This window comes from Leptosomus discolor, chromosome 6, assembly GCF_034619465.1.
Source record: "Leptosomus discolor isolate bLepDis1 chromosome 6, bLepDis1.hap2, whole genome shotgun sequence".
In the NCBI taxonomy this organism is placed as follows: Eukaryota; Metazoa; Chordata; class Aves; order Leptosomiformes; family Leptosomidae; genus Leptosomus; species Leptosomus discolor.
Genome location: NC_141396.1, coordinates 5,695,143 through 5,709,464, shown reverse-complemented (window position 1 = coordinate 5,709,464; position 14,322 = coordinate 5,695,143). Strand labels below are relative to the sequence as shown.

Sequence of the window (14,322 nt, the reverse complement as noted above, 5' to 3'; positions counted from 1 at the left end):
ACCTGGCCCAGTCACTGGTATATATGGTCACCTATTACCAATGCTTTAAAAAACAATGTTTGACTAGTACTTTGCATCCACAAAGAAGTTCGGGTCCAGAAGAGAGGCCTACAATTTGCATTCCAAGAAAGTACCCACGCAGAACAAGGCTTTAACGCTTGCTGTTGGATATCTATACTTTCAATCCAGGAGTTGTGTATTTAAAACCAAACTGTCCAGCTACGTCCTCACTTGCACAGCATTAACGCATCAGTCCTGAATTATAACACGAGTACAACAGTCCATTGCACAGATCCCCAATTACTTCAACCATGTCTTGTACAGAAGACTGAGTTTTACTCCATACAAAGGGGAACACTGTCACACACTCCTTAAATCAGCATCATAAAGTCACTGTTCCTTACACATCCCAATTCACCAGCCATCCCTCTTTGATCAGCAGGAAGACAGAGACAGCTGCTTGGTACAAACCGGTGGTCAAGCTCAGGCATCTTTGCTAGAAGTAGTCTACTACTGCTTTTCCATCAAAAAATCAAACACAAATGTCAGCTTTGGCATTTCCACTGCTCACAGTCTCTGACTAGAAGGAAAATTTTCAAAGATTTCCAAAATCCTGTGACTTCACTGCAGATAAGCATAGCACGCGTCTGTTCTTCATAAGACACTGCTTGTACAAAGGAGTGATGCTGTGCCTAGCTCCATTGCTAAACATCCTAGGGCAAATAATTTGCAAAGATAATTAAAGGATAAAAACCAGTGGTTCATTTTTCAGCTCCTTCCTTTTCTTTCCTTCATTTAATTTGCTTACCTGACATCAGTTTAACAACAGTCACCTACAGCCTGTCATTCTTCCACGCTAATATCACTGAGGGAAGGGAGCGTCTGACATCTCCATTAAACTGTAGTAAAGCAAAGTCTTCCACACGTAATGCCTCTAAGTCAACCAGGCATTATCGAAACTACTTAATTCGCGAAGTCGTAACTTATCCACCCTACTTCACCACTACTAATCACTTCGCAAGAGTAGCAGCATTATCCAGACGCGTTTCAGAGCTTAGTTTTAAAATGTGTTCCTGGTGTACTATTCCAGTGAGGGTAGAGTGGAACTACAGAATTAATGTCAACCTCATTTTCACTTGCATTACATTTGGCCTCTTCTAAAACAAATATACACAAGAAAATAAATATAAAATAAAATTAAAACCCTGGCAATTCATTTATCTTCCAACACAGCATTACATGCTATTGTGTGTGTTCTAAATGTATAGGCTTTCCCACCACCTGCCCCAGTAATTCTCACACTGGGCCACACCCAATTACCTAAGCACATCGACATGTATAGGTTTCTGGAAGACTAAAATGTATATTCTACCAAATCACAGTCATACCAGGTAGTCATTAAGTCTATGGAAGGGAAGAGGAGGAGCTTTTGTGAAAGGAAAAAGAAAAAATGATACTGCTTCCTCTACTATTTATTCATTTTCCATTATTTGAGAATGGAAACTAGAAGCAGCGTGAGAATCTCATATTCTTGATGCAATCATTTTTCAAGTAACAGGCCCAACAGAAGAGATACAACATTATAATCAATAATACAAATGTGTAGTGGTTACTGAGGTTGGCTCCCAGTTTTACAGCATTTAATCTTCATATTTTAGGAGTTTACTGGCTACATCAATACAGTGACTCACGTATAAGATTTTTTAATCCATGTATACAAAGTTCCCATTTTTATTAAAACGACAAGCAGCTGAACCCAAAGTTTCTTAGCATCGGTATCTTTCAGATTACAGTCAGATCTGTTTCTTTTCTTAACTGCCCTAGTAAACTAATGCATTCTTTTCATAAATCTTGAACTATGTAGGTTGTAGAACAGACACAGGATGTTAAATTGCAGTGTCTCAATATGAACAAATCATCCTAAACTTTTAAATATTTAATTATAATTATTTCCAGTATAGCAAGTAATCAGAACCTATGGTTCAAGCCGGTGATGCAATAGCCTCTAAGATGATCTAGATGACAGAGTGTTTTCAACTCACCCCTTTGCTTTCCTCAAACTTAGTATCCTCTTTGTTTGGCCAGCAGATGTAGATGATAAACTCAAGTTGGCAAAGGGAGGGGAGGGATTTGTTATTTGTTATTTTCAGAAGTCTGAATCATGGTCACCTGTAGTGTAGGCCACAATAAAGCTGAAATGGTTTTTCCTTCACAACCATCACTTTGATGAGCCTCACAATGTTTTGGCTACTTAAAACCTAGTGGAAAACACTGCAGATTTTTAGCACACTGAGAAAAAAAAAAAATCAAACCACCACCACCACAAAAAATGCTGCACCTCTTACTCTAGATTTCATAAGCCTTGTATCTTTCCACATTACACATTTGGTTATGTGTAGAAGTTCAGCAAATTTTTGTCAACATTTAGTACTCTGAAATTGTGTCATAATACTCAAAAAGCAACGACACATTTGCAAAGAAAAGATACCACATCCATGAGATCTAAAAAACACAGAAGAGACACATTTAAGCAATCAGGTCTAAACAAAGTTGAAGCAAACAGGAATTACAAAGGAGGTTTGGTGACAGATTGGATATTCCAAACGTTCGGTGGATTCTCCTGACCCTTTCCTCAAAAACCTGCTACCTGGCTCAATACCACTGCTAACCTAGCTGCTCACTGGTTTCATCGGCAGAGCAAGTGCCCCATCGCTAAAAAAAAAAAACAAAGAGAAAAACCCCAAGTACAGCCAAGACCACGAAGGCATGTTATCACTGTCTATAGCCACCAAGCAACAGTCCCACAAATATGCAAACCTAAAAAAGGGAGAATTTTAGTCTATTGGAAGATATACTGTAAACATGAGATAGCCAGGTAACCAAATGACAAACTATTATCTGACAGCCTTGAAAATCTCTCCATGTGAACTGCTTTTAAGCCAACTTGTAATAAATACCACATGCAGCTAAATTTAAGAAAAGAAAAAAATCCTAAGCCAAGTTAAATAGTATCCAATATTCAAATTTAACCATATAAAATCTATATTAAAATCCAAAATGACAATTACAGAATATTATATTACTACGAACACTGTCAAGTGCTTTGACTAATAGTACACTAAGGAAATAAGTAGAAATACACTTTACCTTGTATCTCATTTTGGGGCACGAATGAATGTAGAAACCCATATAATAAAAACAGAGATCAGGAGCTTTTTCATGAAGTTGCCTAGTAAAAGCAATTTCCCTGTGAAAGGAAAGAAAAGACTAATTACTTTTGAATACAATTCCTACATTCATTTTACCTCTTCATATTGAAATATTTTACAGCTACCTGGCTCCCGACCTATTTAAAGCACTAGACTTCCATCAAATAAAAACTGAAGATAATAAACTCACAACTACTGCTTAAAAACCCCAAAGATAATAAACTGAAAATTAATGCTTAAAACCCAAACAAACAAATAACTAAAACGCAAAACACCGTGTTAGGCTTAAAAATATTTCCATTTTTGTGTTTTGTCCTGCCAATTGACTGACTTGAAATTCAAATAAAAGTGACTAAGAGCCCCCGTTTAACAGGTTTCTTGTTAATATTCATGCACACTGGAATTCTACAGAAATCTGGCACAACTACTTGTACACAAACTGGCTAATGTGGCTCAGGAAAACATCAGAGTATTTTTAAAAAACAAGCTCCACGGATAACCCTCTTGTTTGTTCTATTATTTGCATTTTAGCAATTTACATGTAAAACCATCCATCTTTATGCAACAAAAGGTATTTTTCACCCATCCCATATTTGACTGTATGATTTTCTCATTCATTCTGAAAGCAAAGTGCCAAATGTATTCCAAAATAAGTTTGCTTTTTATTTTACTGGCACAAGGGAAGCAGTGTTATTACAAAGATTCAGCCAGTGTTTCCACTCTAACGCTAATTTTTACAGCATTTGTAACTTTGCAGTTCACTTTTGCCAGAAATTTGATACAACACGGATCTTGCTTCTCACTTTCAACGTTGATGGGATAAGAAGACAGGAGCATGTGCATATAGGAAGTGTGTACAAATACTGGGGTTTTTTATCAGTTAACTTAGTAATAAGGAAGTTTAAATGTACTCAAAATCTAACATTTCAGTTGCATGTAGTTTGCTCAGACCATCATGAGTTCATTATAACTCTGTGTATGTGTATATATATATATATATATATGTATGTATGTATCTGTTCAAAGAGGAGAATGACTAGAAATAAGTTTCTCCATATCTGAAAATCCAGGCAAATACAACAGACTTATGTACTATCAAAAATGTACAAACATACACTTCATAAACATAATCTTTAAGGCATGGCACGAAGTTAAACAACCTTATGGTTTCATGCAGATTATCCTGGACCTAATTAAACAAACACCTTTCTGCAACCCAAAACACTGGAACGCTACAGGGAAAAAAACCCTTATCTTTGCATTTCGAAATCTCTTACACACTCTTTCCAACTGGACAACACTAACTGATCTAACAAAACACAAAGACTCAAAGTGAACAGAAAGCGAAGCAAACAGACCAAGTCTTACCATGGGCAACAAAGCCTTGTGCAAGCGAATTGGTGTACGTGACGCCAAAGCTGACTTGCTTAGAGCTGCTGCCCAGTGTCTTTGCACGTACTGCAGTGATACGCCGTAGGTAAGGACCCTGAACTCAAGTTCTGGCTCTCCCTTTCATTCACCTACTCGTCCAACCCCATTCCAGGCAAAGCTTTATTGGGGGGACGCTAAAACATCCTTCTCTCTGCTTTTCAAGAGCGTGTGCTGTGATGTGACACAAGCAAATCCTCCGCTATTTGACAGCGGGAGCAGCAATGAGGTGTCGCCGTGCGGCTGATGACACACATCTACCTGCTGGCTTTCTGCCTAAATCTTCCCTATGGAAGAGGGACTACAGACCTGCAACTACCTTTTTTGTAAAGCTTTCCATTGTGGTACGTATCTGAAGAGTTATAAGGCTGTTGGCGCTTGGCAAGAGTAGTCAACTAGTGAGGAAGACAAATATTCATTTCATCAACACAAAATTCAGGCTTAGTATTTCAGTGCTACCTAACCCAGTTCCAAAAGAAGTTCAAGTATTTGTCCTCCTACTACACAGAGGTTATGAATACTGTGCTTGTCTACTATTCATGATTTTAGGTAGTAGGCGGAAGGTTTAACATTTTCCCGAAAATCAGAATCACTCAATATTTCCTGATGACTTTTTTTTCCTTTGGTAAAACTGGCATTTCACAAGTATCTTCTTTACCCCTTATTCTTTACTTACGTGTCTACATATTTCAAATGATCTTCAAATCCCATGCTTTCTACGACTCAACAGCAAAAACTCTCAAAGCAGCATGAAGTGGAAGTGACAGCACTGCAATGCAGTTTAACCTCCTCAGAGTAAAATTGGCAACAGCTTTGAAGGTATCAGATTCCTTTGCAACTTCCTAAATCCTCCCTAACTCTCAAGTTGTTTTTTTTCCCTTTTTGAAAGAAGAATAAGGTTGGCTCCCTCTAAGACTGTTGGGAACTCATTTTTTTTGCCTTAAATGCTGCAGAATTTATAAACTGCTTTTTCACTAGTTGAGCCACACACGCGTGTTGCGCCGACAAAGTTTTAAATTTATTACGTAAAAATTTTAAAATAATTTCAAGAATTCATAAGCATGGTTTATATCAGTCTATTATTACGTAATGTGGTATGTACAAATACTAAACCACAACTCTGAGGAGGACTTAGTATTTTGTTATATGCTCACTTTGCACAGAAAGAAATAATAATCAGCCTAATTTCAAGTATCTAGTATATGTAATAAAATACTTCTAAAAAATCTAGACCACCAATAGAGGGAACTCACAGGAGTTCCAACAACTTTTTCTACATTTGTTCATCCTGATTAATTTCATAAAATGGCCAGTGCCACCAAATGCCTCAGAAAAATGGCAATTCAAACTCTTTTAGATATAGACGACCACTGGAGACAGCACAGCAACAGCGACATTAATGCTCACGACAACTTTGAAGTTAGCCCTGACTTGTGCTGGAACTGGACCAGATGACATCCAGAGGTCCCTTCTGACCTAAATTCTATCATTCTATGTCTCTCCTTCGTAAAGGACCACTCCAGACAAGGTGGGGAGAGCCAACACGAAGGCAATGTTATCAGCTCTTATTAAAGGTGACATACTTGGAGAAACTGCACTTTAGGACTTCACCAATCTAAGAGCTTACCACAGAGTAGGACGAGGTCCTGCTCTCTTTGCTCCCTAGCCATCCTCAGCTGCACATTGTGGCTCCATCACAACTCATGCTCCAGCTCTGGTGTTAATGGGTTCTTCGCTGAGCCAACTCAGCTCACTAACCGGGTTGCTAAAGCAAACAGTCTTCTGCTCAGTAAATTAAACTGGCTGAAAATATGGTTGCTAGAAGCCCAGGATATCGCAGAGATGGAGCAGAGTGACTGCAGCACTTCATTTCAGCAACAATGAACCGTTAGACTGATGTCAGAAACTTAACAGTGAACTTCTGTGGGAAAAACCCTTTGACATTTGAAGGGTCATTTGAACAACTTGTGTAAGGATCATTCAGAAATCACAAAATCTACCACATACAACCAAATGAAGAATTAAAAAAAATATATATTCTTAGGAAATCAAAAGATCCTAACCAAAATCTAAACAACTTATGTTATTTAGTGACTAGACTTCCGAGACAAACACTGAAGACACTAAACAACAGCTAAGAAGCTCCATCTATAGAGAAGGATGCCTTGGAGAAAGAAGAAAGCTGCATCTCCCAATTCTAGTGCTTCTTTCGCACCTGAAAGGGAGTAGTGCAAATCTCAACAGCTAAAGACTTTTGCTAGAGCTTCTCAGACCCAGGGAAACTTGAAAGTGGACATGTCTGGCACAAGGCTCAAACCCAGCTGCTTCATGAGAAGCTCCCTGGAACGCCACGTCTGTAACCAGCTTACTTCATGTAAACAGAGAAGCAAAAAAGTGAAGAAAAAAAAAAAATTGAGATGCACAAATATTTCCACTCATTTAGGGTTTTTTTCCTTACAATAAAAATGGAATCATAAAATTGCTTATGGCAGAAAACCAGTAACTGCCAATTTAGCACACAAGTCTTACTCACAGTGAAAAGCATTACTCACTATTCCTACTGTTTTGCAAGACTAGGTTGATAGTTAATTTAAGGCTTTAAAATTCATAGGATTACTCTCTCCATCAGGCTTTCTAAAGGCAAAGATAATGAGATTAACATACCTGAAAAATAAACTTAGTGGAAGTACAGCAGGAGACTACTAATTCAGAAGACAAAGGTTTTTAGGTACTCTTATTTATGAGCTCAATGTGCATAGAACTATAAAAGTGATTAATTTCATTTGGTGACTGGGCTAAGAAAAAGGTCAAAGGAAAAATTATTTCTATTCAAACAAAAAATGGGCTTTTCCTGCTGAAACCAAGCGATACTAAATTATTTTCAGGGGCAGTAAAAACTAGGTATTTCATTTCTGAGTGTTTTTTTAATCTTTACAAGTATTTAGCTAACTAGAAAGATACACCCTATTTAAGGATGACAATTAAAAATTTATTTGGATTGCAACCAACTGTAGAGAATTAGAAAAGAAAAAAACCACTAAAAAAAACAAACCACAAATACTTTGCTAGAGATAGTATTACCAGTGTATGTTTAGACTGGAAATAAAAGCTCAAGTTTAATAACAGGTATCAATTCTTACCATTACATCTAAGCAGATAACAAAAATGTCCTCTTACCGTAATGCAGAGTAGACTCCCAAAGATAAGAAAGAATAGTCTGGATCATAGTACAGATAGACAGAGGACACGCAGTAGGGCAGGATATCAATTACACCGACAGCAATTATCTTCCCATCCAGCCAATACTGCTGGTGGAAAGAACCATAGCCACATTCTGGTCCATTTGGTGCGTTCTCTGCCTAAGCAAAAACAAACGAGGCATGTAAGTGTCTCACAGGTAGACTTACAGTATAAAAACAATTTTAGAAAGAGCTTTAACACAAAAGTAAACACTGTGAGAAATGGCTCCTGCTCTCTGTGTTTAGGAAAAGGAAAAAAAGGAATTTGAGAAGCAGGGAAAACAACATTCATCCACTGTATCATTTGTGACCTTTGCTGTACTCATGATCAGTAAACTCTACACACCACACATCCCAAACACGAATCTGCAAACAGCCTCTACCATCTAGCACTCACAGTACTGATGTGATAAAACAACGTGATTCATCAAGTTATTAATGCACTATTATATGGAAATAAATTCTGCAGATGCTCTTTAATTTGACCTACTTGCTTTTCAACAAGAGACGAAGCCCAAAGGCAGAAAGGTGAAATGCAGACATCTCACGACGCTGGCAATTCCCAAAGCTGTGACTGCCTGGTTCCTCCAACACCTCCTCTCACAGCAAGGACCCTACAGTTTCTCTCCGCCATGCCCTCAAGTCCTGGAAGCACTCTGGCCACAGAAACTCAGCTTCTTAGAGTGGCCGCTACAGTCGCTTGAGAAGATCATTTATAAAAAGAACTGAACAACTTACTTTTTCTGTGAGCTTTGCTCTTTATAAGGTTTACTCTTCATGACCAACAAAACACCTTTTATCTAAGAACCTGAAACTCTGTGTTGCAACAAAATCTGTGGAACAGCTTTGTCAGCCCGCATCAGAGTATCTTCTGCAAAAACACTAAGGAACTCGCTATTGTTGTGCGCTGCGGTTTTGGATGTGCAGTGAAGTATGTCTCCAGACAGGGTAAAGCACCTAGAGCCAGAAACTGATGCTTCAAATAAAGAAGAAAATGATCTCCTAATTTAAACTGTATTACACAACCAACTTTGGCATGCCATTTTCTCCCACGTCAAGTCTACTTTAATCCTGAATTCCACTGTGTTCAACTTAATTATCCATCTAGTCATGTTTTTCACTGCATTGCCAGATCTTCAGAAAGCTGCTTCTCACTCAATAAATCTGACAATATTGCCTACTATTACCAACTGTTTTGCATTACAACAACAGAAGGTGGGTTTAATCAAGTATTTTGATACAGTAGCGCAGACTGAAGAGACGATGGGCAGTAGAAGTTATTCTAATCGGTACCAGATGTGTCAAAAGAAATCAATCACGTGAATAAAAATCATTTCAACTGTCTTACCCAAGCACTAAGTCCCAAAACAAAGGCCATATCTTAAAACATTTGCATTTTTATATAGTTTCATAGCATAAAACTAGACCTGGAGCTACAGATACCGTAAAAGTGAAACAATCAAACATTTGAGAGCTCAATCTGCAGTATACAAGGATACTAGACTCGGATACTAGCATATTAAACTGGGTTTCTTCTCATTCAGGTAAAGCCTACTTATTCAACAGTCACAGTTTCATACAATAGCCTCAGCTTTCCAGTAGAGCCAAATGAAATCACACGGTCAGTAGTAAAACTTTTAAGCTGGGACACAGTCAAGTAAGAGATTTTCTCTAAGGATTTCTCGGCACAGGTTAAGTTCTCAGCTACCAAGGTGCAGCCAGTGACAGAAAAAACCCGAATCATCTCCTGCAAGCCAAGGGGAAATGCAATTGGTAATGTAACACAGACTTGCTTAAATAAGTTTCAGTTAAAACAGATTTTCTTTCTTTGTCAAAAACTCATCATACAGGATTTAATGAACGTTGAAAAAGATAGTCTAAGCCAACATGGAAAAGATTTTCGCTCAAAGCAAAGTCCTCTGAGGTTAAACAAACGCTGTGTCTGTGTGTGACCCCAAACCTCCGAGTGGCATCGCACAGGTTCGGTCACCAGACCTCTGCAAACCAGCACCAGTTAGGAACTTCTAGTAAAGTATGAACTACAGTTATCTCACTAACGCAATTACAATGAAACGTCACGAGCATAAAAGAGGCTGTGTTCTGTAACAAACATAATAAGCACAGCACTGATTTCAGGCAAAATGTCCAGGGATCTCCATTACATTAAGCAAATAACATTTTTTAAGAGAGTAACATTTTCTGCCTCCTTCAAAAGTCTTCATATAATGTAATCCTTTGTAACGCTTGTCAGTGTTACGTTTTCTCCAATATCTCAGTGAATACTTGGCTCCTTTAACTTGATTTCTCATGCAGCATCCAGGCACTTTGACATGAAACAGGTCTAGCATATGAAACATTTTCCTGAAGCAGGTTATACCATTTCACACTACTGGCATGCCCACCCGGGACCGTGTGTGTCAAAGGTGATGTAAAATAGACCAGTGACATCAGGTAAGCAAGCCCCACAAGAAAGGGCTTACCTTATCTACCCGAAACTATACCTTAGCCCGGAATCAATCCAGAGGGACCAATTTATTTAAATTTAACAATTTATACTTTAACTTCAATTGAATTAATTATTATAATCTGATTATACTGAAACGATCGAAAACATAAGGACTAAATCCAGGACAAAAATTAAAACATCATTTTCTCTCCAATGTTTAGACTATAATTCAGAGAAAAATACAATATATTCCATCACAGGTTAATTCCACCTGTCTTCATATTCTGCTAGCTAATGATTCCATGAACACATCTGATTGCTTATATTTTATAATGCATTATTAAAATTTAAATATTTAATAGCAACTGATGTTACACATTGCCCCAATTAGTACACCTCAATGTAATAACAGCTTATAATTGAACTTCAATGACGGTGAGAGTGCTCAATTTTCTTCAAAGCACATTGGTCTTTCTCTTTACTTTTAAGAAATGTTTCACTACTTTATTATTATTACTATTATTATGGAAATTGCACCTGTTAACCCACATGCCAGACCAGTGAGCAACTGCAGAAGGCACAAAACTGGGTCCTGACCATACTAACTGCAGGATTGTTTTTCTCTGGAAGGTTTCATGAAATTTCCTATTTTGAACTTTTCCATTTTACCCTCTGCTGTGGATGAAGGGAGGAGGAAGATATGAAATCCATGCTATCCCTTACACAAAGAAAAAAAATAAAGCCAGGAAACCCTTGACTTCTACACTCCAGTGGAAAATTATTTGACGAATAAGTGAAGTGATTAATTCCAGCAGTTCCTTTCCCAAAGGCACACACACACGCACAACCTACCATATGGCAGATTTCTATCTCTTGGTTAGCAACAGATTTCCTTTCCAGTACTACGTCCTCCTTTCATTAGGGATTAGTGGAGTCGCTGTGAAAGCAGCCTACAAATACAGGCTGTGTCAGCACAGGTAGCACTGCATGTTCCCATTAAAGAAAGCCAGGAACGCACCCTCGCCGTAAAAAAGGCCAACAGCAACCAGGGCTGCAGCAGGCAGAGCGGTGCCAGCAGGGCCAGGGAGGTGAGCTTTCCTCTCTGCTCAGCACGGCTGAGGCTGCATCGGCGGTGCTGGGTTCGGTGCTGGGCTCCCCAGTACAACAAAAATACACACTTACTGAGGCAAGTCCGTAAGGGCCACAAAGATGGTCAAGGGGCTCAAGCATCTGCTGTACCAGATGAGCCTGAGAAAGCTGGGACTCTTCAGCCTCAAGAACAGATAACATGGGGAGGTTTTATCAATATGTAGAAATACCTGATGGGAGGGTGTCCTGGGTTACAGTGTAAAATGTGCCAAAAGGAAAAAAAAAAAAAATAAAAAATTCTATGACCATCTTCAGGAGCTGTTGAGACCAGGTGGGGCGGTGCTCCCTGCCTCCCCCCTCTGGACTATCTCCTGTTACTGGGCACAACAAGGCCTTATCGCCTGACCCATCGGTAACTCGCTCCTGGGCTATCTCCTGTTAATGGCCCATCAAGGAACTGCCTCACGACTCCCCATCCCATTGTGAGATGCTCCGCCCGGGGAGGGGGGGAGGAAGGAGCCAAGCAGTCCATGCCAAATAAAAACGGAGATTTTGAACACCCTAGCAGCCTTCTTCCACTGGATTCCCAGAGGAGCTTTTCCCCCCACTGGAGTTCCAGAGGACAAGAGCTACCTGCCGACCACTGGACCTTCGGAGGAAGACCAGACTCTTTTACCTGATCGCTGCTTCCACAGAACTACATCCATCGCTTCAGGAGGACTGCAGCCAGCATCTTATCGGACTGCTACTGCCACCCTAACAGGGTGTCAGGTTGTATTTCTGACTCTGTCAGTGTAAACCAGTGGGTTGTTTGGTTTTCCCTGCCTTGTGTTATATATATATATGTTAGTAAAGAACTGTTATTCCTATTCCCCATATCTTTGCCTGAAGGCCTGTTAATTTCAAAATTATAATAATTTGGAGGGAAGGGGGTTGCACTTTCCATTTCAAGGGAGGCTCCTGCCTTCCTCCACAGACACCTGTCTTTTCAAACCAAGACAGAGGGAATGAAGATAAGGGAGCCAGAATCTTCCCAGTAGTTATCGCTGACAGGACAAGGGGCAATACGTGCAAATTAAAAACACATGAAATTCCATCTGAACAGAAGGAAACAGGTTCTATCTGAGAAGGTGGTCAAACAATGGGACAGGCTGGCCAGAGAGCCTGTGGGGTCTCCATCCTTGGAGATATTCAAGACCCACGGTCCTGGACTGCTGGAGCAGGGGGATTGGACTAGGTGATCTCAAGAGGTCGCTTCCCACCTGACCAATTCTGTGATTCCGTATCAAAACAAAGTCAATCAACTCGCTGCATCAAAACATAAGACACTGTCTACAGAGCTAACTTCTGTACCATACTGGAAAAACACAGTATTTGAGCTATGCTGTCAACTGTTTAATCAGAACAGGGATAGTAAGCTTAAAATGCTAAAAAGATTAGTGAAGTTGGGAAGGTACATGAGACTTCAGCAGCAAGAGACTTCGAGTATCACCACATCGACATCATGGTGACGTCTACACCACTATAATAAAAAAAAAACCCCACACAATTTGCCAAGATCTCTAAATGAAATGAGTTTTGATTTAGTCCCAAGAAGTGCATCAACCGTGACTAAAATAGGACATTCTACAGAAGAACCTGGGAATTACAGACCTGTAACGGTATCATTCGTTATTAGATCTCCCCAAAATTAACACATATCAATAAAGAAAATAATGCAGAGCAGAAGCTGACGTGCTTTTCAAAGACCAAAGATTTAGACTCACGAACATCTATCAGTTCTGTAGAATTCAAAAGCATCTCAGCATGGATAATAGGAAACAAAGCGAGAACAAAAATCATTTACATAACGGAAAGCAGCTCACTCTCCATTGTGCTGGACCTATTCTGTTCTCCCTACAGGCAGGTGAATCACTGAGGACTGAACAACATTGCAGCAAACTGAGTTGATGATTTAAAAGTATTCAGGATGGTTAAACAAGAACTGAGTGAAAACAACTACAGAAAGACCTCACAGTACCAAGTGGTTAAAGTGGTGGAAGAAACATGAAGAGTTCATAAATCCATGGAACATAAATGCATGAGGGAAAAAATACCGCTATATGCACACGCAAAACAATGGGTATACATTAGCAATTCTCCCAAAAAGATGCTTTTGAGAGCAGTTTTATGAAATCATCAATTTAATGCTTAGCATCAGTCCAGACGGAAAAAGACTAAAGAGCAATTAGAGAAGGATTTGAAAACAAAACAACACAAAATCATCCTTCGGCTGTGTAACGCCACGGCGCACGCGAGTGCTGAGGCACGTTCCAACCGCCGTACCGAGGTGACGTGGAACAACTCGGGAAGGACAAAGGTAGAGACGATGATTAGTGACCCCAGTACCACCACTGGCCCAGAACACCCCCCTAACTCACTGAGCACCAAAAACTAGGAATCACCCCGAGCAGCCCAGATTTCCCCAGCGCCCTTCTGCCATAAACAGTCTCACCTCAGCAACAACAGGGCACCCGGCCACGCTGGTTTTCGGCTGAGACTCCTGCACGCCGTTCTCCTGAACTGAACCATTATAACCGTCCCTCTCCGAACAAGGTACTATTTGCATATGTGAGGTGGCCACTGTTTAAATGTAGCTTCTAAGAGGAAAGGATGAATAAAAACCCACCCAAACAGTTCTCTCTATATTATCCTGTTTACTGCGAGAAAATTGCCTAGTTTTCTGCTATTGCATACTGAATCATTTCTTTCAACTATTCCTTTTTGTGCCAGAACCCATAGCCAAAACAGAAACCAAGCAGAATAATAAAACGAGGACATAAAAAAAAGACAGGAAGAGCTTGAATTTTCATTCTATTTACAACTAATAGCAATATTAAAAATTCAAAAAATTACAAATGGAAATCATGTA

General features: G+C 39.5%; 1 protein-coding gene across 3 annotated transcripts in view; it reads right to left on the bottom strand.

Annotated features, from left to right (window-relative positions):
* Positions 1-14,322, bottom strand: part of ATE1 (arginyltransferase 1) — an 82,322-nt gene that overhangs the window by 42,942 nt on the left and 25,058 nt on the right. For all 3 annotated transcript variants that reach the window (XM_086467247.1, XM_086467245.1, XM_086467246.1), the window contains 2 exons: positions 7,815-7,996; positions 3,148-3,247 (listed from right to left, as the gene is read on the bottom strand). In XM_086467247.1, the coding sequence (XP_086323373.1) occupies positions 3,148-3,247; positions 7,815-7,996 (282 nt within the window). The remainder of the gene's footprint in view (positions 1-3,147; positions 3,248-7,814; positions 7,997-14,322) is intronic.